The 26,002-nt window shown below is 39.1% G+C and overlaps 1 protein-coding gene across 4 annotated transcripts in view; it reads right to left on the bottom strand.

The window, feature by feature from the left end:
* The window catches only part of LOC124308634 (neurexin-1), an 89,281-nt gene that overhangs the window by 45,500 nt on the left and 17,779 nt on the right, over positions 1 to 26,002 (bottom strand). For 3 of the 4 annotated variants that reach the window (XM_046771505.1, XM_046771506.1, XM_046771508.1), the window contains exons 3-9: positions 12,611 to 12,758; positions 11,479 to 11,538; positions 7,733 to 7,876; positions 7,149 to 7,309; positions 3,969 to 3,995; positions 1,021 to 1,179; positions 147 to 299 (exon numbers count right to left, since the gene is read on the bottom strand). In XM_046771505.1, the coding sequence (XP_046627461.1) occupies positions 147 to 299; positions 1,021 to 1,179; positions 3,969 to 3,995; positions 7,149 to 7,309; positions 7,733 to 7,876; positions 11,479 to 11,538; positions 12,611 to 12,758 (852 nt within the window). The remainder of the gene's footprint in view (positions 1 to 146; positions 300 to 1,020; positions 1,180 to 3,968; positions 3,996 to 7,148; positions 7,310 to 7,732; positions 7,877 to 11,478; positions 11,539 to 12,610; positions 12,759 to 26,002) is intronic. The other variant, XM_046771507.1, reaches the window with a different exon arrangement.

Below are 26,002 nucleotides of genomic sequence, written 5' to 3'. Positions count from 1 at the left end.
TACGTGCGACTTAATGCTTATGGTTCCAAGCACCATAAGTCGTGATTTGATCACCCTAGACGCAGAGTTGAATCCCTGACCTCGTCGAACACGTATGGTCAACTTTTTGCGAAGAAGCTTTTAAGAAATTGTTCAGTAATACTCACGAGGTGAGAGTCTCTGGTAGTGAAGGTGACTGGATCGGAAGCTTTTGGCTCCTGACAGTGAAATTCTATTCGACCCCATGCCGCTGCACCGGCCGCACCGCTTTTCGCAGCTTCGATTAGTTCCATCCTTACACCTTCGGCTGCAATTTCGACCTAGAAAAGACAACGCGCATGCGGATCATCAGTTAAATTGATCACCGACATTTGGAGTATGAGTTTTGAACGAGCTGTGATCAGATTCTTCGACTTTGCGACGAACTTACTGCACGCAGTAAAATTTCCGACTTGTGTCATCAAATTCTCTGTTAGTTATGTGTATACAAGGTTACAGTGTCACCGTTAGATTATGACATCACTGGTGAAAGTCTGAGGGAGTTAGCTAACATCCAAAACGACGCACCCTGCAAGGTTGAAAGTGTTAAACACACGAAACTGTCTGTAAAAACAAAAATTGATGTCGTAGCCAGTCATAGAAGATAAAGAAAAAAAAAAAAACGAAACGACGATACAAAAAGATGAATGCATATTTACTCGCGAACATCACTGCTCTTGGAAATCAATAACTGCGTAACGTTCCTGGTAGACTCTGAGGTTCACGTTGAGTTTGCGCTCGTTTGACTTATACAGGCAACCTATGTTTATTGCGAATAGTGCAAATTTGCCTTCCAGAGAGACAGCGGAGTTCGTCAAGAACCCCAACCCTCCGGTATTGGCAAGTGTATTTTGGAACACACCGTCTCGTCGACCTTTCTACACATCGAAGTCCATTTCTATGTCCCGATATTCAAGCCCGCTATCGGTGCTTTTGAGCGAAACTTCGTGTTTGATTAAGCCGCAAAGTCACTCGACATCATTGGGTACCTATAACACGAACCTTTCGTAGACAGCCGACGAAGTTGTTGATGCCTTTGGCACCGTGAAGAGACCTGGCATCCGCTCCTCCGCCAACGAAGAGCCGATCACTGGCCAAACGCGAAAAAGATCCGGCGGTGTGTCCGTGATCAGCAAAAACTCCGTCAACCACTGCGGAAAGCTGGAACAATGCAAAAGAGCAGCATGATCATTTTGTCCGACATCCAAGGAGATCGTCGTGATCAATTTTAGGGTTCCCTTTACCTCAGAACCCTGTTAGGATCACTCGATCATTGTCCGTCTGTCAAGCACCTCATATCAAGCTCAAACTCATATCAAATATTAAGGTCTACGGTCCCTTGGAGGTGTGAAAAATTCAAGCTTTTAAGTCAACGGAATCAAAAGATACGTCCATTTATGTCACACATTGCGATACTCGCAGGCTCACTCATCGAAACCTACCTAGAGTCATGAAATTTGTATAAATAACGTTAAAAGAAACGATCGTCAACTTTGTACGGTATCCTCAGTGGGCGAGGTCTACTCGCAGAAGTTGTCGTTGATCATTTGAAATAATGGATCGTAGAAGGATCCGCGGTCATGCTGGTTTAATGTTTCTACATTACAGTCTGCGGTGTAAGGTGGTAGCTTTCTAGGCCACAGGATCGCGCCATTAGAGGTCGGGCTAATGAGGAACAAGTACGCAGTGTCAAGTATCTCTATCTCCATATCGTGAAGAGAAGCGAAACTTTGTAACAAGCGAACAAACCGACCGCAGCTCCAACGGACAACCGAGAAGGTCTTCGCTCTTCTCCGTCATCTTAAATCCAGCTCCGCCTCTTTTTCGAAATCTGGTCCCGCAGCTGGCCGATTTCTAAAGTGGTGGGCATGAACGAGGGACTCGTTTCCACTTCCAATGCTCCATTAACGGAGACTGATCATGTAACTAACACTGGATTGGTCGCTCGCCGGAACGGTCAGACATTTTGAAAGCATTCTAAACGCTTCGATGATTTGATTCGATATTGGGGCTAGAAGTTCACTGTGTCCATTGTGTACATCTAATAGTGTGTCAAAGTGGTTGAAGATTCGTTCGAGATTCACGACGTTTATGAACTATTTCGATAGTAAAATTTAATGATGCGGAGGATGTGGGAAAGAAAGGTAATTGTTGTACAATCCAATGAAATACGTGCTATTTCGAATTAAATGTCGCACTGACAATGCGAGAAATTTTTAGTTTCGGTTACCGCTCGGTCCTTAACTATTTTCATTTTTTACCACAATCGACAAAATATAGTCTTAGGTAGAAAATGAAAATTAGTTTTTCAGCTGTTACCGGAAAGTCTAGTATCCGTTACTATTCTTTCTCATTACGATCGCTGTTGCTAGATTTTCTTGCAACCGTTGCGAAAATTTAATGCTCGTGCAAGAATAAATTGACGTTAAAGCCTTGTTTAACTAAAAAAGTCCAGTAAACCTAACAAACTGATTTTGCGTTGCAATAACCAAAAAAGGATCGACGATAGCGCAAAATGGTTAGGCGTACCTCGCTTTTCGTAATTCCAACGATATTCAAACAGTTTATTTAACGATACCTGTTTTACTGAATTTTTCTAATTACTGTAACAAATAAATTGTTTCTCAGTGCGGGTAAATAAAAACCGAACAAGGCAAGAAACGGCGTCAAAAACTATACTCAACGATTGTCTCGACGCAAAATCTTGTACAATGGAGACGGAGAATGAGAGCCATTCGGTTAAAGCCCGGAGGTTACAACGAGAGTGGAGGACTATTTTTCTCCGGCAAGATTTCAGCCTCTTTGAGTTCTGCAGCCTCGAGCTTTGAGTAGCCGTAGACGAATACTATAAGCTCTTTCTCGCTGTTCCGAGTATCCTGAACGACAGGGTTATTACAGCGAGGCAAGACAAGGTAAAGAGGTGAAAAAGAAAAACAACAGCATAAAATAAACAAAAAAAAAAAAAAAACAGACAAAAATGAAAGATAAAAATGCAGGACGAGAAAGTACACAAACATAAAAGAGAGTTGAGTGGAGAAAAATGACGACCATTTTTAACAAGATTCCTCTTATCTATCCGCTTATGCACTTAAGCTGTACTCGTTCCCATTTTCTGTTCTCCGTAACACCTTGTCTGTGTAAATTAGGTACCGTGTGTGTGTGTGAGAAGGATTTGCTCGATTTCACACACGTGTGTAATAACGTCGCAGGTTTTAGGTACCGGTCTAGTGAACTTCCAGGATTTGGGTTGATCGGACTCTCCTAATAGTCTCTGGATTTCTGCCAGCCGGACGTTGCTCAAGCCCTCGACATCCTTTCAAAACTTTACGAGCGATCTTCACTGGAGGAGGTGTGAACTCGACGTTTCGACGAATTTTGCGAACCACGGAGAGTGATTTTTAAGATGATGATTAAAAAATGTTCAAATTGTATATAATTAATGTAAGGTGGTGGAGAGTTGGATTATACCGGTCAACATAAATTTTGAGTCTGGGTTATGGATGTCAAATTTTGATTTCTTCTACGTAACTGATGAATGAAAAATTAGTTTTATTAGATAAAGTTTGTTTTTGTAGAATCTAGAACGATATTTCGAATTTTGAGCTTCAGTTTTGCATGCAAATCACTTTCATTCAAAAGTCATAATTAATAATCCGAACTACAAACGTAAAAGAATTGATAAACAAAGTTTAAAAATGAATATTCTGTCTCGCATCAAATCCCAAACGTATTATTAATTATCGCATAAAAGCGTAACGTTAGTTATCAATCAAACACGTCAAGACTTATTCATCGACGTAAAAACGACAAAAACAAACTTTATAAGTAATAAATAAAGGTTTCGGTTATTCCTCGATGTATAAAATCACAATTTATCCGTCAATAAAAACACGTAGAAGAAAACAAAGATTTGTAATTAACTTTTGCTGTATAATATATGGTTTACTCACACGACAGAAGCTGGTAATCGTTGAAATCTGAAACAGAAAGGCAAATTTGTTAATATAAAATTTAACGCAGCACGTAGACGCATGATTAAGAGAATTTCATATGATTATATCAAGTATAATAATTATAGCAGTGCTCGATCGTTAAAACACTCCAACATCATACAGTAACAATCCTCGCGTGGCTTTTCATTGTCCACCGAAAATGATTTCTATTTAACACCACAGTTATTTCACTAGTTAAAATAATATCTGCGGATTGTTAGAATCGCGTTATCGTGCCAAGTGCGTAATAGGCAATAATTTCAAACTGCGTAATGACGTCGAGGAGAGCTTTTTGATTCGACGAGAACTCTGTGTACAACGGAGACGGCAACCCCGAATTACAGGGTAGCATGTGAAAATTCACCGCCATTGTTTGTCGCTGTTGGATGAAAAATGACGCTATAAATGCGCAACAAAACGAGTCCCTTTTACATTTAATCATTTCCTGATAATTTAGGCTGTGAAAAAACTCTTGATTACACTGCCGTACACTGAGAAAAATTTTATTTGTTACTGAGCGGTAACCGGAACTAAAAATTTTTCTCAGTGTAACTGCTGTCGTTACAGCATTTTTCAAAAGTGTTGACACGATATCTCAAACAGCACTGGATCGATGGTGTTTAATTTTTTACAGCATTTTTTTCACAACTATACCTATCGAGTGAACCAGGATAATAACGATTGCGTTGGTAGTTTTTATTTCACGAGCTAAACAAATGGAAAAAAATGTAAATTTCTAATACTTTCTTTCAAATCGTGTAAAAAATTTAAATTAAAACATTTTGAGTTCGTTGTAGCTCATTCCATAGCCACAAGCCTGAAGACTGAAATGCTGCTCGTTTTTTTTTTATTTTGTTTTATTTCAGATGAGCAGAACAGCTGGATTCATATCAAGACTCAAGCACAATACTTTTTTTTAAATACGTTCCTATCGGGCAGTGTATATCAGGTTATATTGAATATTTCGTCTCCAATAAATGTACAAGGTTCGTTTAAATGTCCATAAATGTGATGTAAAAATTTTGAGAAATTTTGATTCGAATGATTTGTCTTCAAAAAACGACGGACCCTTTAAACGTTCACCGTGCCGCCGACCGTTTGGACAAACGAACGTCTCTGACGAATGAAAACAGTGCAGTTAATTAAATGAGGGGTAACTTATTCGAGGGTTGAAAGTAGATCATGTGAAAGTTGTTCTCCGCTGCCGCAGGAAAGTGAGAATCATGGGAATTGCAAGACTTATGAATTAAATATCAGGAATAGGTTTAACGAACCCTGCTGCTCTTTAAGCTCATTTGCAAACTTTTCACCGGGACCTTTACCACTGAGTCACGAGATTAAGTTCTCGGTATACGTCCCAGGGGATTCGCTAGACGTCGAGATACTTCCAACCGTCGGAAACTTGTTCCGTACCCGCACTGACTTCACTCATATTAGGTACAAAGAATGAACAAATTTCACTTATGAATTTATTTCAACAGGGGAGGCATGAACTCCCTTTCCCTTTTAATTAAATTATCCCCGTACCTACAAACTTATGCAGAGTGACCGTGATGCTGCAGGTCTCGATTCAAGTGCCTGCGCACAACTTTCGGAAATGACCGTATCTTCATCACTTCAAAGCATACATACATATATCCATTTCTCAATTCATTCCAGATATATCTTTGCCCGACACAACAGGCCCTTTAATCCCTAGGATGGTCCTTAAAAGCGTCATGTTTTGAATTTCGACCAGCTCGCCCCCTCAAATTGCCTCCAGACAATTAAAAAATAATTCCCTAATTTTTTCAGACTTGTTACTCGATGTTTCCGTACGAATTTTCAAATTTTGAGTACAGGTTCACCCATAATGCACCCTCTTCGGGGCGCGTGTTAGAGTTGAGATAAAAACCTGAAAAACGTAGGGAATTGTTTTTGTATTATGTGCAGCCGATTTGGGGGGCGAGCCGGTAGGAATTCAAAAATGACCTTTTCAAGTACCACCCTAATAATCCCCTATTATACCAGGGAACGTCGAGGCATATCATCCCCCAAAGTCACGCGAGCATGTATCGAGCGTCCTTCAGTCCGAGGTGTGCGTCCCGCCATGCGGCCTGATTTCATTGAACTGCCCTATACGCGTGCAGGTAACAAAGTTACGATGGAAACAAGCCTCCGGCCCGAGGCTCTCATGTGGGCGGGATGGCTGCTGGTCTTGTTGCCTGGTATCTGATGATCGTTTCCGTACATTACCCGCGCACACAGAGACTGGCCTACAACCTAACGGACAATGGCCGAATACCCGAGCCTTGACTAGGTTAGACGTGTCGATGTAAACGATGTTTACCTTGTTTAACCTGACTATGTTAGTACGGTCGGAGCTGTTTGGCCAGTTGGCTCGTGGCTGCAACATGATTGCGAGCTGCGTTATCGGACCCGTTAAACTCCGACATTTCGGACCAGCACAGTTATGAGACTGTTAAAATTCGCAGGTTTACATCATTTTTGAGGTCAATTTGTATATTCAGCATGAGGTGATGTTATACGTTATACTGACATCGAATAATATGAGATCCTCGGCAAATTCTAGTCTAAACTGAATGTTTCTTGGAATGGACATGGCATGTCCAAATCAAATCGTCGATCATGTGCTTGCCAATGTTATACGTAAGTGATGTGGGAACCTGCACAAAATGTAGACATTTGATCCAGTCAGCGGTCAATTTGGATATTCGGCATGAGGTAGTGTTACATTGACATAGAAATGGGGCAAGATCGACACCAAATTCTAGTTTACCCACAAAGTAATCCAATCCTGGATGCTTCTTGGAATGAACATGACATTTCCAAACCTTCAATAATCATCAAATCATCGATCATGTGCTCGTCAATAGCACATGATGTGCCTAAACAAAATGTAGACATTGGATCTAGCCAGCGGTCATCTTGGATATTCGGCACGAGGTAGTGTTAAATCGACATCGAATAGCGCAAGATTGGCACGAAATTCTAGTCTACAACCCACGGAATACTCGACTCCTGAATGTTTCTTGGAACGGACATGACGTTTCCAAACTTTGGGTAATCGAATCTTCGATCACGTGCACATAACGCAGATACGAACCTAGGCAAGATGTAAATGCTGGATCTACTCACCTCTTGAACTCGCCTATGTACGACGATTCTGTGCCACTGATTATCGTCGAATCTGACCCTCGCGGGTTTGATGTGAAGATCCAGCCTGCCATTAGCTAATGTCATGCCAACCGCAGCGCCTCCATCCTTTAGCGATATCGTGAGATAGTCACCTGCTTCGCCTGCGGAATGAATCATTATTCTTGACATGCTATCCAGCGCGTGAAACTTTGAGCAGGTGTTTCAACTTCGCGGAGGTATTTTATTGTCCGCAGTCTACTTGCTTCTATATATTTACAAGAATTTCTCCCCCTCTGTATACAGACTCCCATGGGAGATGAGACGTCGAGCATATCTCTACCTCTCTGCCTTCGGGGGATATTCTACGCGGCAAAATTTAACGTATGAAATATTTCGCTTACGCCGGAATTCGTTGAATTTAACAATCCCACCGTTTTAACTCCTGATTAAACACTCGGCCAAGGGTAAAGGGGCCAACATGGAATTACAAGGGCTCAAAGTATTTTCCCGCTCTATCCACTCTCCTACGATTTCTTGAACCGAAATATTGAATAAATTCTTAACGAACGATTCGTTCAACTTACCGGAATAGAATAAGAGTCCGTTGGGCTGTCTTGTCTTGAAGTAAATACTGATCGACTCCTGAGTACTCATAACTGGTTCAGCCTTGCTCAGATCTATCGTTAGGTACTCCGTGCCTTTGAAAGTTGCTTCTGAAGGTGCTTTGTCTGCAACAACAATATCGACAAAACGCCGTTAACAACCCCTTCTAATTAATTATCTTGGGGGCAAAATGGCTTACAATAATTAGGTACTACCTGTGAGGTTACAAGTTTCCCACCGACTTCAGGCAAGTGGTGGCAAAAATTTCGGCTAATTTCATTTCTCAACTTTGAAGATAATTTTTTGCGATAAAAAAGCTGCGCCTACGAGAGCTGCGTCTGTTGCTCGGTAGATTTCTTCCTTTCCGACCGAGTCACTCGGTGCGATTTCATAATTTTCACCTTGCATTGACTCTCGACGCATTTTAGAACCACCGAACTTTATCTCATACGGTTGAACTCAAAGTTCGGCTTGGGTGCTCATTTACAGGAATTTAAGTCAATTTTTTGATCATACGGTATGTGTTTAAAAAATTTTACATGCTTTAGATACGCGCATCTTACCTCTCTTTGAGAGTAAAATTGCCTCGTTAGATCCTCATTTAAATGAATCAGGGTGATGCACCGACAAATTGTTTAAGGAAAAAATGGATACGGGTCCATTGAGAGGAGGGATGAAACTTTTCAAAAATGCAAACGACAGAAAATCAATTTTTTTACCGTAAATTCCCCTTTAAAGCCGTCGTTTTCATTTTAACTTGCCTTACGTGACCCTATTTACGTGTCATGCGCGGATCCGACTGCACGTCGAACACGTAAATTGGTTCAAAGGGATTCATCCCTCTCCTTTTATCCAGAAGAATAATCCATCCTGGACTTGTTTCTCCGATGCTGCATCAGCGAACGAAGAGAAATCCTTAAGGATGTATTGGCTACACATTTTCAACCAAAAGCGAGTCCTTTGGGATAAGATTAGTAAAGAAAAATAATAAACCGCAACAAAGATGATAATAAAATTTGCCGAGTTTTTTTGACGCGTTAAGGAAAACGAAAAAAATAAAATAGGCACTGCTAAATATAAATATTAAGAGCTCATCTTCGGCTGAGATATTGTTTTTGAGATGATCTGACAGAATTTTGACGAGCGTTTGAGAAAAAAAAAAAACTTCTCTTTGCACACCATAATGCAAACGAAGTTCGATCTACGCAACTTTGAATAAAGCAAACCCCGGTTGAATTAAATAACCGATTATCAACACATAAATTCCGTAAAATTATGTAAGTACTTTTCCAGCCATCTATTTCAAGCTGTACACGTAACGTATACCTACCCCCTTAAATTTACGAAAATAACACAAACATGTTTACTTTGAATATATATGAATGTTCAATAATTCAACGCTTGTATTATAATACACGACGTCGGATATGACAAAGACCTCAAAGAACTTCCCTTCTTTCCTAAAGCCTTCGGTAAATTTGCGGAGAGCGTCCGGTGCAGGTAAAAGGATACGACAAATTCAATGCTTCAGCTTCACGATCTCTAAAGAAAACTGTTTTACCTTTCTCCTCGGAATTTCTTCCCCATACATATGAAAATACGAATTCACGCTTAAACGGCATCTCGTCTTTCTTTTTTATTCCTTCTTTTTTCTTTTCTACCAGTTTCGCATCTTTTTCGTCATTCTACCCATGTGCAAAATGTTGGCGACAAAAGGCGCGTTGTTTGTGCCGCAGGTTGAATATTGATGACTTAACGATATCGAATGAAATATAGATTTCGAAAATACGGTGCCAGCCGAGCGTGACACGCGATATTCTCCGTTTTCATATCGCAATTTTTTTTTATTTCTTTTTTCCCTCTCATTACAAAGCGACGACTTTCAGTGTTTTAAAAATATCCCGAGTACCTATACTACAAACGAAACGATGCGAAAGTACAATGCTCGTAATTGTGTCGTGCGAATTGAATCAATAAAAATCCTTTCAAAATCCACTCGCTCGTCAAGTTCATTCATGCCGTTGGAAATCGGCCGTCTGATGGATTGCTTTATGCTTTCAAGAATTACATCCACTTCGCGAATAAAAAACAAGAAATTTTGATGCAATTTTTTGATTAAAGAAAAAGAAAAAAAAAAAAAAAAAACTACCAACTTGAACAAATGTCGGTTTTGTTCTCCAAGTGACGTCACGTTCAAAATATATTTTACTCGGTTTATATATTTTTTTTTTTTAATCAACTTGTATTTTTGTTTCATGTCCCAAAGGATCGAGAATCCAATTTGAAAACCTACGAAGTCTGGTTATTTCAAGCGCGGATTTCATTTCGGTTAGAAATTATGATCCTAGTTTAAAAACTCGTAATATCTTATCTACTTCTATCGTAACCAGTTTCATCTAGAAAGATTTGCAAGTTTGCATATTTCTGGAAGGTCGGAACGGCTAAACTCGACTGCCTTGAGCCAAAAGTTTGACAATTTGGAGAGCGTCTCGCGTCCTTTCAGCGCAAAACTCTGCCCATCGCATAATGTATTTTATGCATATATATATTTATACAATATCTCACCTATAGCGAAGCGGTTTACCCTGCGGAGAAATTAATAATTTTCATGCATATGATTTATAATCCGTAAGTTGGAGAGTTTTCAGTTTGCTGTGATAGACCAAAAGTCTGATACGAGGCTCGGATCGTTATTCTATAATTTTATTCGCGGATTATACACCCTTCGTGTAAAAAGACGGACAAAAATTGAAAAAAAAAAAAAAAAATCTCGCGTCGTTTATTTCATACCTTGATAGCGGTATAACCCGAGTACCTACATTATCATTAATCAAAAACGAGGAGGATCGTTTAATTCAAAATTAACACGTGCCGTTGTCAAAACGTTAGACACCCAAAATGGGAAGGGATAAAAATCCCTGCATATAACGATCGTATTCATTACTTTCAAGAGTTCGGTCAAACGAACTGAGATGACAAATGATCGTTAGCCTGGGTGTTTTTTATCGCCGTCTAGGTTATTTTAAAAGTCCGAAAGACTTTGTTTCGATGTAATTTAATGCGTACGATAATTGTTTAATTGCACGATTAATTAACAACTTCTGCAAGAAATTATAATGAAAATTAACTCGTATAATTTACAATGATGATGTATTTATTTCTTCGGTTTCGTGTATATATATATATATATATATATATATATATATTTGAATTTGAAAAATATATATATATACCATATATTGTGTTTTTGAATTTATCTTCAAGGGAAATAGTTGAGCGGTCAGAAGTCCTGAATGTATACTTTCAAAAGCTAGCCAACTGCCTGCACGAATTACCTGCGTTTTAGATAATTTTCAAACTTTCCAAAAAGTTCACCATTCAATATTGACAGATTATTTTACACATTGAACTCAATTATTCATTTGTGTGCTCGTGTTTCCAACGAAGAATAATTTTCTTCTTAACTATTTTAAGACTTGGTAATCTAGCATGGATTGAAAATTATCTAGATGATATTTAGGTGGTAGAAAAAAATTATCCAGATAATACGAGTATTTTTGTGGTAAATTTGAAAAATTTTTCACCATCAGTAAATTGAATCCAAACCAGCAGGTGATTCATGGTTGAAACAAAATATGATCATTATGTACAGACTTAAACAGCGAGATGATTGATAAGCTCGATAAATAATTACGGGAACTTAAGGGGACTTAAGTTTCAAACTCACTGTAATCCCACTCCCAGAATTCGTCAGTGCCAGCTGTCGGTAGCACAGTGCTCCATGCCTCTGGACACACCATAGAAAAAAAAAAAGAAATCATAATGTAAGAAACAAAATCGTCTTCGTTGCAGTCATTAATCTAATTATAATTAGATATCGATCTTTACGGTAAAACGTTTCTTTCAGGTTTCAGAAGGTAATCCAATTGTACGTGTTTGTCGATGGCAAGGTATGAATGAAAAAAAAAATAAATAAACAAATAAAAAACACTCAGGTATAGATAAATTACTCGGGACTAATTCTCAGGCATCGAAACGCGTTCATCGATCTCGGTGATAAGAAATGATCCCATACGAACACTGAGAGAAATTTTTGGTTCCGGTTACCGCTCAGTCCTTGACTATTTTACATTTTTTACAACAATCGAAAAATATATTTCTGGGTAGAAAATTTTTCACGTTAATAAATCTTTCACGTATTTCAATTTCCATGCAAAAATTTTTTCTTACCACTAACGAACAAGTAAGTTCTTTGCCATCGAAGAAATACTTATCTCGCTGAAAAAGCAAAATGTTCACGTTGCTTAGGTGAACTCGAAGAAAGTCTAAAGCGCGAAACACCTCGAGGTTCAAGTATCCCGAAATCTTTTTTCTTCGATTCCTTTAGCGTTTCACCATCGTTACCTTCCACGCTTACGAGACTATAACCTAAACTTACAGCAATGTCAAACCCTAATCTCATAACCTTGCGAACGAACCTGAGCCGTATAATTTTTCCGTATATATATATTTTTCCCTGCGGTTATATCACACACGTAACGCAGAAAATAATACGTTAGATGAAAAGATTTTCCGGCAATGTGACGTATAATTTTCCAGAAATAATTTACGTAACACATCAAGTTAAGTGTAGGTGTACGTATCCTTTCATTACGTTGCTTCCTTCGCACGTTTCACGTGCCCGAATATCACAGAATCCCATGTGACCACATGGAACGAAATTCTGTAAATGCCTGGATTTTGTCCGTACTATTTTTTATCACACATATTAAACTTACAACCGCAATACTGGTCCACGGAACTTCAACGACTTGGAACGATGGCGATTTATACTACGGCTCAAAAAGCATGGGGCTCACCTTTTTCGCAGTAGACACCCTCGTAGTCTCCTGTCCGACACTCGCAGATCGGCCCGCTGTCCGTTGAAATACAAATCCCACCGTGTTGACACGGATCGTGAACCTCGCACGCGTCCGTTACGTTCGTCACGATCATGCTCCGCAAGCTCTGTAACATAACATATTCATTTGGATCAATTTTCCACCCCGTGAGCAAACGCGATATCGATAATGCGATGACGCAATTTGGAAAAAGAAAGAATCAATCTCAACGGTAGATAAATTCAGTGTTTCCGAATAGTTTCATTGATGAACATTTTTTATTTATAGTCCACCCTTACACACGGAAATTATTCAATTTTTCTGAGGGGTTGATAAATACTGAAATCTGATTTACGCTTTTTCGTCAATCTTGTAAAGTCTCTTGAATACCATCGAAATATTCGAAATCTGCTGAAATATTTTGTAGCCTATGAAATATCTCTTGAAATCATCTGGCTGAAGTCTCTTAAAATGAACTGAAATCCTTTGAAACTATTGAAAATCTTTTGAAATCCTTAGAAGTCTTCTGGAGTCTTTAGAAATCTTATAAAATTCTTTAAAATCCCCAAAATCTTGTATAATTTTTGAAATCCGTCTAAATCTTTTAAAATCCACTGAAATTATTTAAAATCTTTTCTGATCCGTCGAAATCTTCGAAATATTTGTAACCATCCGAAATCTGTTGTAAACTTTTGAAACGTCTTGAAATCTTCTGAAATCTTTAGAAACCTTTGTAATCTTGATACCAGACGTAAATTAAATCCACGAGTGATAAACTCCTCGGATTCTTCTGCTGTTGTTGAATTCAGTGACTGTTACTTACAAGTAACAACGTTTCTTCGAATTAATACTCGTTGTATACTCTGCGATCGCAATGAGGAGCGAGGGGGAGGGAGAGAGGGAAGGGAAGGGGGATGTTTTACACGCGAGCTTTCGTGTTGCTCAGGGCTGCACAGAGATCGGCTTAACGTCGTCGCGTCGGGCTGAAACCTTTTGTTTGGAAAACTTTGAAAATTAGTGTCAGGTGGTTAACTCTACTTGAAAACTTGACGTAAGACCGGTTTACGATAAAAGTTTACCATGGAGAAATTGTCGGACAAATAATGCGCCAAGCAACCGTGTTCTACTACAATTCCCTTGTATAACCAACATACGTAGGTATGATAACAATAAATATACCTGTAGTACGAAATGCAGAACGTCGTGAAAAAGAAGAAATTTATTCAAAGTTAAATTGAAATTTTGCCTCCTCACGTAAAATTCGCGGAGAATTGCACATCCCGGTAATACTTTCAACGACTATTGTTCTTTTCCACCCATCATGAAAGTGAACCCCGGCGACCCAAGAAAGGGGCGTGCAAATCAGCAGACCTTGGCTGGTGTAGCATGTAGAATGTGTAAATCTGCCCCTGGGCACCCTCCGACTGTCTAAAGTACAAAGCGCATGGAATGCCTTGTACTTCAGACTTTACTGCAAATTGCGGAAGGGTGAGAAAGTTCGTTAGATTCCAAAACGACCCGAGTAGAGCGGAAGGGAGGAATAGCTCAGGCTGACGTTTAGGCTGATCGAACTAGCGTGCTTTCCCTCTGCCGTTCTGCTTTACCCGGGGCGCATTCTGCTTTACCCGCGGTACGCTTCGACTTACCGTCGGTGCCAGCCGCTGAGAAAAACGTCGAGGCAAGCGGAAGTTCAAACTACCGAAGTGAACAGCTCTCGTCCATGTAATTGTGATAGATCTCCAAGTGACTCTCGCTTTTATGAATTACGTTGTATAAGAACTCTTTTTCTCTGAGTTTTTCTTCTCCTTTTGTGGACACTCAGCTGTGCCGGCAAAGAAGATTGGCTCTCAGATAAGCAAACGTGACTGAAATACCGGCATGGTTTACCTCGCGTTGGACTCTATCGCTGTTCTCTAATAATCTTTATTTGGGTACTTCAACGTTTTTTTAATCCAGTGAATTTTACTGTACAGATCAGACGGACGCAGGAAACGATTTGTACGCGCATACATCGAATAATATATTCAGAGTGTTGATTGCTCGATAATAAACTGTTGATAAATGATAGCATATCGTATTTTCTGTTATTCCAATATTCTAAACGTGGGATTTGCATCACTTTCAGGGCAAGATGATCATCAGTCATTTTGACAAATGAGCTGCGGTTCTTGCAACAATCAGCCGGTCTATTTTTAGTCAATGTACGTAGGTTTGTTAGGAGTTGTTAGAATTCAGGTTCTCGCAGAATCGATGCATGCGATAATATTATCCAACATGTGATCATTCATGCCGCGGTATAACTCGAGGCGAATTTACAGGGATATAAGAACACGCAGTCTGCTCGATCCTAATCTAATCAACGCGTGTTTTATTTTGACAATTTAATGATAATTCTAGAACGGCGCTAATTAAAAGGCGGGAGGAAGGGAGGAGTTCCTAATTGGCTGCGAAAATTGTGGACGTGTAGAGACGGGGGCGTTTTCAGGGAGCTGGTTAGGATTGTTTGCCCGTAAGGATGGGATGGGATGAAATGGGATGGGATGGGATGGAATGGGTGGGATCGTGGAAACGCCAAGAACCGGGACAAGAAAGTCCTGTATAGCTGGGAGTGGTTTAAGAGAAACTGCGAACTGGAGCTGGATGAACTCGACGTAGAAACGAGGCTCGCAAACCTTTCATTGTTAATTAAATCGTTAAGACAGCGATTCTTGGAAAACGGCATTGCAACTGAGTGCAGACACGCAAAGAGTCGCCAGCTCTCTTCAATGAGAGTTCGAACTCTGTAAGACCGTGTGGATTAATTGCGATTGAATGACCGTTTCTTACTTCTTCCTTTCTTTCTTTCTTTCACTCGGAGAACTTTACGATGATTGTTGAATGTTTAATTTCGTACTAACTCTACTGTAACAACGAGAGATTAAAGCTCTGTTCGAAACTGAAATCGGACTGTGCTGTTGCAAAAATTTCACTTCGATGCGATGCATAATTTACATCTACCCAGTTCCCTGAATTCGCTACGAGGAAAATTTCTTCAGTACTTGACCCTGTTTCTTTTTCCAGACTTTTACCCAGCGAAAAAATGAACCTACGACTCGTTTCACCTTTTGGACTGAATTTGATATTTCAAACACTGTCCATAATTGCTGTAACCTTACAAGAAGACTTCAACATTCGCGATGTGATAAAATTATTCCCTGTACCCAAAGATTCAATTATTGACACTGCATTTATCCGTTGTTCATTCAACCGTTTTTAGATGGTATACGGAAAGCAAGTTTATGGTGGAGATCACTATGAAAACCCTTGTACCTTCAACCAGATGATTTTTATAGATATCCGAGATAACTTTCCAGGTGAGTTAGCGGGAAAGGAAATGATAAATAAACCAAAACCGTAAAGAAAATCATGATCCCTGAAGTATAACATCTATATATATATATATATGTATATATATATATTACGTACATACAGATAAAGTATGACAGATAAACGGAGGATGATGGCCAGTTAAAAAACCCTTTGATTTCAGGATCACGCGTGAGCCGAAGCAGAATGATAGAGATAAGAACTCAATGGCGGTTCGAGCACTCGAGTGACTTTCTATGTGTATAACGTAAAGGGTAACGCATGTTATCCACTTCCAGCACCTTTTTTTCTGATCAAGCGAAAACAACTCTATCAGAAATAATATATTACAGTCTGTCTTTGCGATATCGTTTGGATGATTTCTAGTATTACACATTTCGCGGTTGAAAATTTTTCGTAACGACAATCGAGACCCGTTTACTCCAGAGCGGTGGAAGTACTGATCTGTTTGTTTTTATCAAGAAAATAAGAAATGTGCTCGTTTAGTTTACGAGTGATTGAAAGAGTCTTTAAGACCGGAAACTGAAATCGTACCGTCATGAAATTATCGTCACGTCGAAATTGTTCAATTTTTAGCTTAATCGATGACAAGGGTAACCCAAATGCGATCAGACACGTCATGAAAAACGGTGTTCATATCTGACACAAGTTTTTTAAGTCGCAAATAAAATCGGTGCAGCTTAAGCCCGAGAAAGCACTAATCATACACCGCATGTTTGTAAGCCCGAAAAGTTGTAGTTCCAGTTGAAAAAAGTTTCACCAGTTGGTTAAAACAGCGTGAAAACTAGTTTCGTCATCCAGCCTCGGATTCCAGAGAGTGCAGAAATATCTGCCCATGACAACCCGTGCACGGTTTGTCAAATTTTATTTTCATCTATTTCGACCGAACGATTCGAAAAAAATTTGTTGGACTTTTGCAACGGTTCAACCGTAAAAATTAAGGATGATCATCTACTGAAAGGTACAAAAAAAATCGATGGTCGCTCAACTTGTACTCGATATTCACTTTGTGGTATTCCATGGGTTGGTCTATCGATGGTATTTCAACCCCTTCAAATAAATTCGCACACCTTGGAAGATGGGCCAAGTCGATGGTGAAGAAAAAATGCTTGGACAATTTTTCATCGAGAGTGCAAGAAGTGGTCCACCTCTTTCTAGATTTGCCTCAAGGTCACGTTGACAGCATGGCATGCCGTAGCGTGACGTGACGTGACTGTAGAGCCCCCACTTCGAGCTTCCTCTACGGTTTCCCCTATGCCCCCATTTCCCCTACCACCCCTGGCACACCCTTTCCATCCGCCATATTGATCGAGGTCTCCCCCGCAACCCTCTTCGCCTCCTCGCCAGGCGGCCGTTTCTCCGCGATGTTGCCACGTCTCTTGTCTTTATTCTAGTTGTCTTCGTTTTTTTTTTTTTTGTTCTTTTTTTTTCGTTTTTTTTTCTTTCTCTTCCCCCCTTTAAACCACTTCTCAACTTCCTTGAATGCACTTTTGCCTTTCAGGGCTCGATTGACCCTCTAGACGAGCATTCCTTGGAATATAAATGAATCTGCAATCCCACTTCAGAGAAACCAACAGACGCGCCGTTGTTACATTGAAAAGGCTATTTCCTTTTACACGAATTAACCACTCGTTATACGCTTCCAAAGTGACGGTCTTGCAGGGTCGGACTAGTCGGAAGGCGAATCTGCAATTCACTCGTCGAGCATGGGGTAATTGACCAGCAGGCGAATGTGGACCACGGAAGGGTTCATGTCTGAACTTGGAAGTTGTGAAACCCGGCAAATTACGTAACGACAGACTTTTCTCTCCGCATATTGACGACGATTCTACATACCGGCCAATATACTGGATGATTTGAACACCGGACGAGCGTTTCGAAGCCGGATTAGTACCGGCAAATCCTCGAAGTCAATCTCGACGATGAGTCTGATGAGGATGTTGATAAGGAGAAGAGCTTATTCGGAGATAACGTGAACCCAACTCTGCCTGACGAGTCTCGATTTTCTAGCTCCTGCACGTATCGCTGCGTTACGAAAGAGATGGGCAAGGATGGTATATAAGGAACCTGGATTTCGACCCAGCATCCATTTTATACAAGAGCCACTGGGCGCAGGACGCGATCGACGTAACTTCCAAGTAGTTACTGGTGGAAAGACGTTCTCCGTTCGTTTCGTCGGTCAGGTTTCTTTCACGCGAATGGAATCCTATTCGGCGCGTTGCTTATCCGAGGTAAAAGTATTGTGAAGTGCATCATTTGACGTCAGGATCTCTTCAAAAATCATGGTGATCGGTACTCCTGGTCCCAGGTTGATATGGTCGACTTATAGGGTCGTTTGATGACGAAAGCCTGGCGGTTTTACTTTATGAAGACCCGAATGGTACTGCGGGGACAATTGCTGACAGTTACAAACGGGTTGATAACAGGTGCGCCGTATTCCAAATTCGCCGGAAACCGGAATCACGGCTTGAACTTTGGTTTCACCTCAACACAAGCTCAGACTCGCGGTACACGCTCCGAAAATCCCCCTCCCCCAACATCCCTAGACATGGTCAGCGACCCCAAACTGCTGACTTCCGGTTGGACTGGCTCACTCCCAAAGCTTTCAAAGCTTTCCGAAGCTCTGCTTCGCTGATATATTTTCCCTTATCTTTGTCTTCGCATATGCGGGCGAATATTCATTTTTTCACTGCCGAGCGAAGTGTCTTGTCGAATTTACAAAACGTTTAACAAGTAAATTTCGCAAGATACTTGGATTGTAACGTAAATTGAAAATTAATGGATATTTCGGAAATTTTTAATACCACACGAGAATACAATTTGTTGCGTATACTTAATACACAGTACAAATAAGTCAGTCGTATATAAAGTTCCGTGATAATCGATATCTAATATATCTGCAGAGTTTCGCGAATGCTCATTGGTGCATTAATTTTATCTCTGTCTGGCAAGCATTTATAATCAGGTTTTCTTCGGGCTTGAAGACGAAAAATCGTACAAGCTAGACTAACAAAAAAAAAAAAATGCAACAGTTTCCGAGTGAAAAATATTAGAGCCTCGATCGATTTCCGAGTTTTTCGGATAATGTTCTAATTTGACGTGAATGAAAAATTGCACCGTTGTCAAAAAATGATTGAGAAAAGAAGAAGAAAAAAAGAAAGCAAAAAGCAGAAAGTTATGTAATTTCGTTTGCGGAAATAGGGCGCGACGAAATTGGCATCGATATGTCATCGGTGAAAAGGTGCGGTTTTATCAAAGAAGATGATATAAAACTTCCGTCCGTAAGTCGCGACTGACAACGAAAAATTTTTTCCCGCTGCCCTACCTTTACAAATCCTGACTTACGTCCGTGCTGTAACCTTGCAATTTCTCAGGATAAAAAATACCCGACTTCGCTGCCTATATTATGCATGGCTACCGGCTGTATGAGTGTATAGGTGAGGTTATTCCGGTGAAATCCGTTCGCTCGATCTTGAAAACCGACCGTCGCTTATTTCGGAAAAAAAAAAAAAAATCTCACACCAATGCCTGATCCGATCATTTGGAAACCGCAATTGACGGTATAATTTTGTTGTAGGTGATAATTTCTCTCTTCAAGTTACTGCAAATTTCATTTTTCTCGATCAGTCCGAATGGTTGTAACGTCTCTTCATTTTTTTTTTTTTTTTATGTTCTAAAAAATCTTACACCCCGGCATGTGATATTGTAAAACTTTGTTTATTTGATTTGCGAGGAAATTGTCGATGTGAACGAATTTCTACGTGTCGAAACTTTCACCACCTTCCCCACACGCATTGCTTTCGTGTGCGACGATTCGGCGGAGAGGCGAGGTTAAAAAAAAAAAAAAAGAAAGAACGGTAAAACAAGAAAGTTGGACAATAAAAGAGGACAAACATAAAAAAAAATTTGTCAAAAATAAAGAAAAATTTATTGGTCGTTTTTTGAAACTTTTTTTTTGTTTCTCTTCTCACGTAGCCCTTCAAAAAGTTAGTTTTTAGCCTCAAACAGTGTCGCGTAAAACCGAAACTCGGTGGTCAAATTTTATACGGTGACTCGTCCGGTTTGAATTTTTCAAACACTGTAATCGAAATATTTCGAAAACTATACAAATTGGGAAGCTGTTGTTGATTTCATTTTGTAGATAGTCAAATTTTCTATGAAAAAAAAGGTCAAGACTACTATACACCTAAATGTTCATCTTGTGTTCGATACGAATGTTTAAAGTTGAGTGGATTGAATGAATGAATGAAAATGTTTGTTACCTTGTAAATTTTTATCTCACTCGTGTTCTAAGCTGATACAAATAACGTCACATAGTAGTGACAACATTTTTTTAGAAGTATATTCGATTGTCTACAAAATGAAACCAAGAACAGATTCCTAATTTCTATACTTTTCGAGATATTTCAGTTAGAGTGTTTGAAAAATTTCATCTTTTAAAATTTTGCTACCTAATTTTGGTTTTAAGAGGCTTTGTTTGAGTATAAAAACTATCTTTTCAAGGGGCATGTAAGAAAAAAAAAAGATAAAAAAGAACCACCAAAGCTACTTAAAATTACGCTGAAAAAGTTAAAACATTTTCTAAACAATTTAAAGTGGATAACGAGCACGGTTTTTTCTACGACAAAATTGTTGTTGTTATAACGGCACACTGAGAAGAATTTCATTTGTTACAGTAACTAGAAAAATTCGGTAAAACAGGTATCGTTAAAAAACTGATTGAATATTGTTGGGATTACGAAAAACGAGGTACGCGTAAACATTTTGCGCTATCGTCGATCCTTTTTTGGTTATTGCAACGCAAAATCAGTTTCCGAGGTTTACTCTACTTTTTTAGTTAAACAAGGCTTTAACGTCAATTTATTCTTGCACGAGCGTTAAATTTTCGCAACGGTTGCAAGAAAATCTAGCAACAGTGATCGTAATGAGAAAGAATAGTAACGGATACTAGAGTTTCCGGTAACGGCTAGAAAACTAATTTTCATTTTCTACCTAGAACTATATTTTTGGATTGTGATAAAAAATGAAAATCGTTAAGGACTGACCGGTAAACGGAAATAAAAATTTCTCTCAGTGTAGTTTGAAACGCGTTATAGACAGGAAAACGAAGGAGATTCTGTTTTCAATTGATTTATGCCGGATGTCGCATGAGAGTCGAACGCCTGCGGCGATGCGAATACGAAGAGACGCAGCAGCGCGGAGATGAGGAGCTGATCGACGTCGTCCTTCACCGTAATTGGGATTTCTCCGGACGGTCTCGGGTTAAGCCAACGCTCAGGTCACCCAGGATATCGTCGAGGCAGATAATAAAAATTGCAATTTCGCGATAAGAATCCGAAATGGAAAAAACCGAAAAAAAAAAAAAAATCGCAATTCACGATGAAAATGAAAATCGATACATCGAAAAAAAAAAAAATATGCAGTTTTTCACGTTACAAGATCGAAATCTGTGTAAGAAAAAGTGAAATTGTTTGTACGGTGAATAAATTTTTTGTGTAATTTCATTTTCTACGAATTCTTCTCGTGATATGTGTTTTTTTTTTTCGTCTCTTCCCCGCGTGGTTTTTGTCTTGATCATTAAGGATGCTGCTTTCATTATGTGCACAATTTTATTAAACTATCACACGAACAACCGTGGTTTAAGGTTTAAATTCCCAGAAACTTAATCGACGTGCGAAGCCGTCATTTTACATTTAGTTCGAGATCCGAATATATGAAGAATTGCAGTTCGGGTTGGTCAAGAACGACTAGAGTCAAGATACATAGTAAATTTAGAACGGTCATAGAAAGTGCCGATCGTTAACAGACTCGCAAGGCTGTTCGATCCTGTACTAAATTCTGATTTGTCCGTAATAACGTCGGACAAAATTGATCCGGTCTCTCCCTCGTTTTTTGCTACCAGCAATCGTCTCGCCTCGAAGCTTTCCTCAGCGTCAGGTCAACCCTGCCGAACCGAAACGTCGCATCGTCGTTACAATGTCCAACACATCGGCATTCTGACAATAAGCTAAAGCTTTTGCGCGCTCGATACTTCGAGCGTTCCTATATTTAAAGTCGTGTAGTTTGCATATGGGTCTCTCTCTCTCTCTCTCTCTCTCTCTCTCTCTGTCTTGCTGGTTCAACTCGACCTATTCGTGGATTCGACCAATCACGTTTTTTTTCCTTCTCCCCTCTTTTATTTCCCGTTGTTTTCTCCATGCGGTACCCGCTAGTCGAGATAACTTCACCTCGGGTGATTTATTTCGCATGCTTCTTTTTGGATTTTTCTTTTTCTTCTTTTTCCTTGGTATTCCTGCATGCGGGAGGAAATTTTTACAACTCTTACTACGTACGTATGATTTGGGAATTCTCGTATTTCTACGGAGAAAAAAATTTTCGTACACTGACAATGAGAGACATTTTTATTTCCGGTTACCGCTCGGTCCTTGACTATTTTCATTTTTTACCACGATCGAAAAATATAGTTCTAGGTAGAAAATGAAAATCAGTTTTCTAGCCGTTACCGGAAAGTCTAGTATCCGTTACTATTCTTTCTCATTACGATCGCTGTTGCTAGATTTTCTTGCAACTGTTGCGAAAATTTAACGCTTGTGCAAGAATAAATTGACGCTAAAGCCTTGTTTGACTAAAAAAGTAGAATAAACCTCGGAAACTGATTTTGCCTTGCAATAACCAAAAAAGGATCGACGATAGCGCAAAATGTTTACGCGTACCTCGTTTTTCGTAATTCCAAAAATATTGAAATAGTTTTTTTAACGATACCTGCTTTACTCAATTTTTCTAGTTACTGTAGCAAATGAAATTTCTCTCAGTGGTACGTTTACACTTGAACGAAAATTTTTCAACCTATTTTCACCCGTTTAAAACTCATAGCCAAAAATCTGTGTCAACATTTTCAGTTACCACGTATTTTATATACATTTTTTGTATATTTAGAGAAGTTTGTAAACATATTTCGTTGCAGTTTTTCACTATTTCTGATAGTATACTAAAATGTTTTCAATACTCGAGAGTAATCATTTCGATATAATGTAATTTATTGTTGTTAGAAATAAATTGATAGATAAAAATCGTAAAAATTGAAGGAATAATTCATTTCCAAGAAAGTTACTCCTCCACGTGTACACAGGTTTTAAATAGGTTATGAGTTTTTGGCTCGCTGATTACGAAACTGAAATGGGATTTCGAAAATTGAAGACGGCGGATCCGATGTGGTCGAAGAAAATTTCAAATTCGATTGAATCCGGTGAAAAACCTTTGTCCGCGGGATTTTGGGGTCACCTTTTGGGTTTCACGATCTTGTTATAAAAGTTAACTCGGCACAATGACGTGTGACTCAAAGGGTAAAACTATTTTTGTTTTCTTGTGTTAGGTTCGATTTTATCTCAAGGATTTTATCTCCAGAAGGATAGTAATTAAAAACAAAATGTATCCAGGATTATTGGATTAATCTTCTGTGGCGTCAATTTTGGGATTATAATATTACACTTTAGCTTGCACGCCAAGTTAACACAATTTTGTGGGTAATTGAAAGTACCGTATGTAGCCATAATGTAACCATTGGACGCTCGTTAAGTGCTCGGAATTCTCTTGGGGGCGAAAGTCGCATGGACGTGTAATAACGAATGGCCTTCCCAAAATCGTTGTGTAATTAAGCCGATAATAGATCAAAGTTAATAAAACCGTATAAATAACTTCACGACTATTTTACATGACGTCCTACTTTCAATGTCACGATTTTCAACTGTAACGCGTAACAATTCGAGTTCCATAAACGATCGTAATTCGTGTGATTCGTGTGATTGAATAATTTAAAAGATCAAAACTCCTAAATAAGTAGCTTAGAATTTCCAAACGGTGGGTAAAGAAAAAAAAAAAAAACATTCAAACTTATTCCTCGATTTTATAACAATACCTCAGAGTTCCGGATTTTTTATTTTTTATTTAGACATTTTTGTTCGTTCTTTTTCCAATTTTACAGCTTTTCCTGCGCAGAGGTGAAATAAATAGAAAAATGGGTAAAACCAATTGAAAATAAAAACAAAAAATTTACTCGTCTCTCATTTTATTTCTTCCTATTCGACACGGGGTGTAAAGAATTGCTTTCTTGCAGGCTAAAATAGGGGATGGAATAACACGGAGCCTATTATGCGGAGATTCAATAATTTGCATGAGTTCTACGTTCCTATCCGCAATTTCTACGAATTTCAACCTTATACGATGGATCTTATTACTCGTAATGAATTATTCATGGGTAAATGATACATATACATACATACATGAATTATATACCGGGGTGCTCTTTTATTTACATGCCGCAAAAAAAAAAAACCAATTCAAAATGCGGGGATATGAAAAATCGTGGATCTTCTTCTGACTCCGGGGAAGAAAAACAAAAAGCTCAAGAAATATATATCACGTATATTGTGCTCAGATTTTTCAAAAGAATACCAAAAATCAGTGAGAAATTGTTCAGGTAGGTCAACAATTGCTTGCATAGTTGTTCAAGATTTATTCATTTGTTCACAGACTGTTAAATAACTTCGATTAATTTCTATTAGAAATCGCGATCACAAAAATGACCGATTTCACCTGCAGATTTTGGGGTACACGAAGAGTTTTTCTAATCAAATACAGAGCGGTGTCGGAATTGAATTTTTTTTACATCAGACGACAGATGAAAATAAAAAATTCATCATTGGACTTGAAATCTTTTCAACACTACGATATTATTTGCATAAGAACTCTCCTGTACGATTATACTGATTGTGAGAAAAATTTCATTTGTTACAGTAACTAGAAAAATTGAGTAAAACAGGTATCGTTGAGAAAACTGAGCACTGAGCGGTAACCGGAAATAAAAATTTCTCTCGGTGTGCGAAAAATTCAATTACGGGATGTGAAAGCGATCGAAATTTACGATCAAAAAATTGTTCCGTCACGTATATCAACCGACGATCGCAGCTGCGACCGAATGGCGCATAATCGCTAAATATATATTCGCAGAAATTTTCGCTGGTAGTTTGCTCGACTGGTTCAGGCGGTATGTCAATGGCATTTTGATAGTGCCACGGTGCACGGGTCGAGAGGCCGAATGGTAATGGCCTGACGTCGTGGCTTTGAGGTACGTCAGGCATGCCTCGGCATGGCATATCTTAGCTTTGGAGGGTGTGTAATGCTCTCGGATTTTCGCACTCGCGGTGGAAGCTCAAGGCTGAAATTCACCTCGAGTATGCAAGCCGGATGAGAAAAAACTGCTTCAAGAAATCCACACCGGTGAACGTTTGAAAATGAACGAGTTCCTTCTCGTCTGGGAGATTGCGGTTTAATGAAAGAAAATACAAAAGGGAAAAAGAAACACGAGTAAAACAATATCAAACAAGGTTCACTTTGTACATTTACTTTACTTTGTCTTGTGTGTGTGTGCGAATATTTTCTTATGTTTTTATATCTGTCCATTTTTATTTTCGAGTATCTACCTCTTCGAACAGGCCCAAAACGATACGTCAATCTTTGCGAAGAATTAAAAAATGAGAACGAGTTCTACGATGAACAGAATTGTTGGACATTGAAAAGTGTTTAGGCACTTGTTTTTTTATTGTTTTTTTTTTTTTTTTTAACATTGTTAAGCGTTTAAGAACCTCCCCACGGTGAACATCGAGTACCTAACGCTAATGCCGGCGGTTCTTAAACGCTTAGCAATTCTTAATGAACAATGCAAACGAGCGCCTAAGCAATTTTCAATGTCGAACAATTCCGTTCATCGTAGAACTCGTTCTCATTTTTAAATTCTTCGCAAAGATTGACGAATCTTCACTCTTTTTGCGAGTAAACTTCGGAATAACGTTTTGGGCCTGTTCGAAGACGAAAACCGAAAAAAAATGACTAAGAGTAAAGCTTAATGACTTTTCAATGAAAAATAAGAAATAGCAATAAAAAATGAGAGGTTTCGTTTGAAGAATAAGAGTTGGGCTTCAATGGGCCCAGCAGAGTCCTCGGACCCAA

This window comes from Neodiprion virginianus, chromosome 7, assembly GCF_021901495.1.
Source record: "Neodiprion virginianus isolate iyNeoVirg1 chromosome 7, iyNeoVirg1.1, whole genome shotgun sequence".
NCBI lineage: Eukaryota > Metazoa > Arthropoda > Insecta > Hymenoptera > Diprionidae > Neodiprion > Neodiprion virginianus.
The sequence above is the reverse complement of the archived record's forward strand: the minus strand, read 5'-3'. Positions and strand labels throughout refer to the sequence as shown.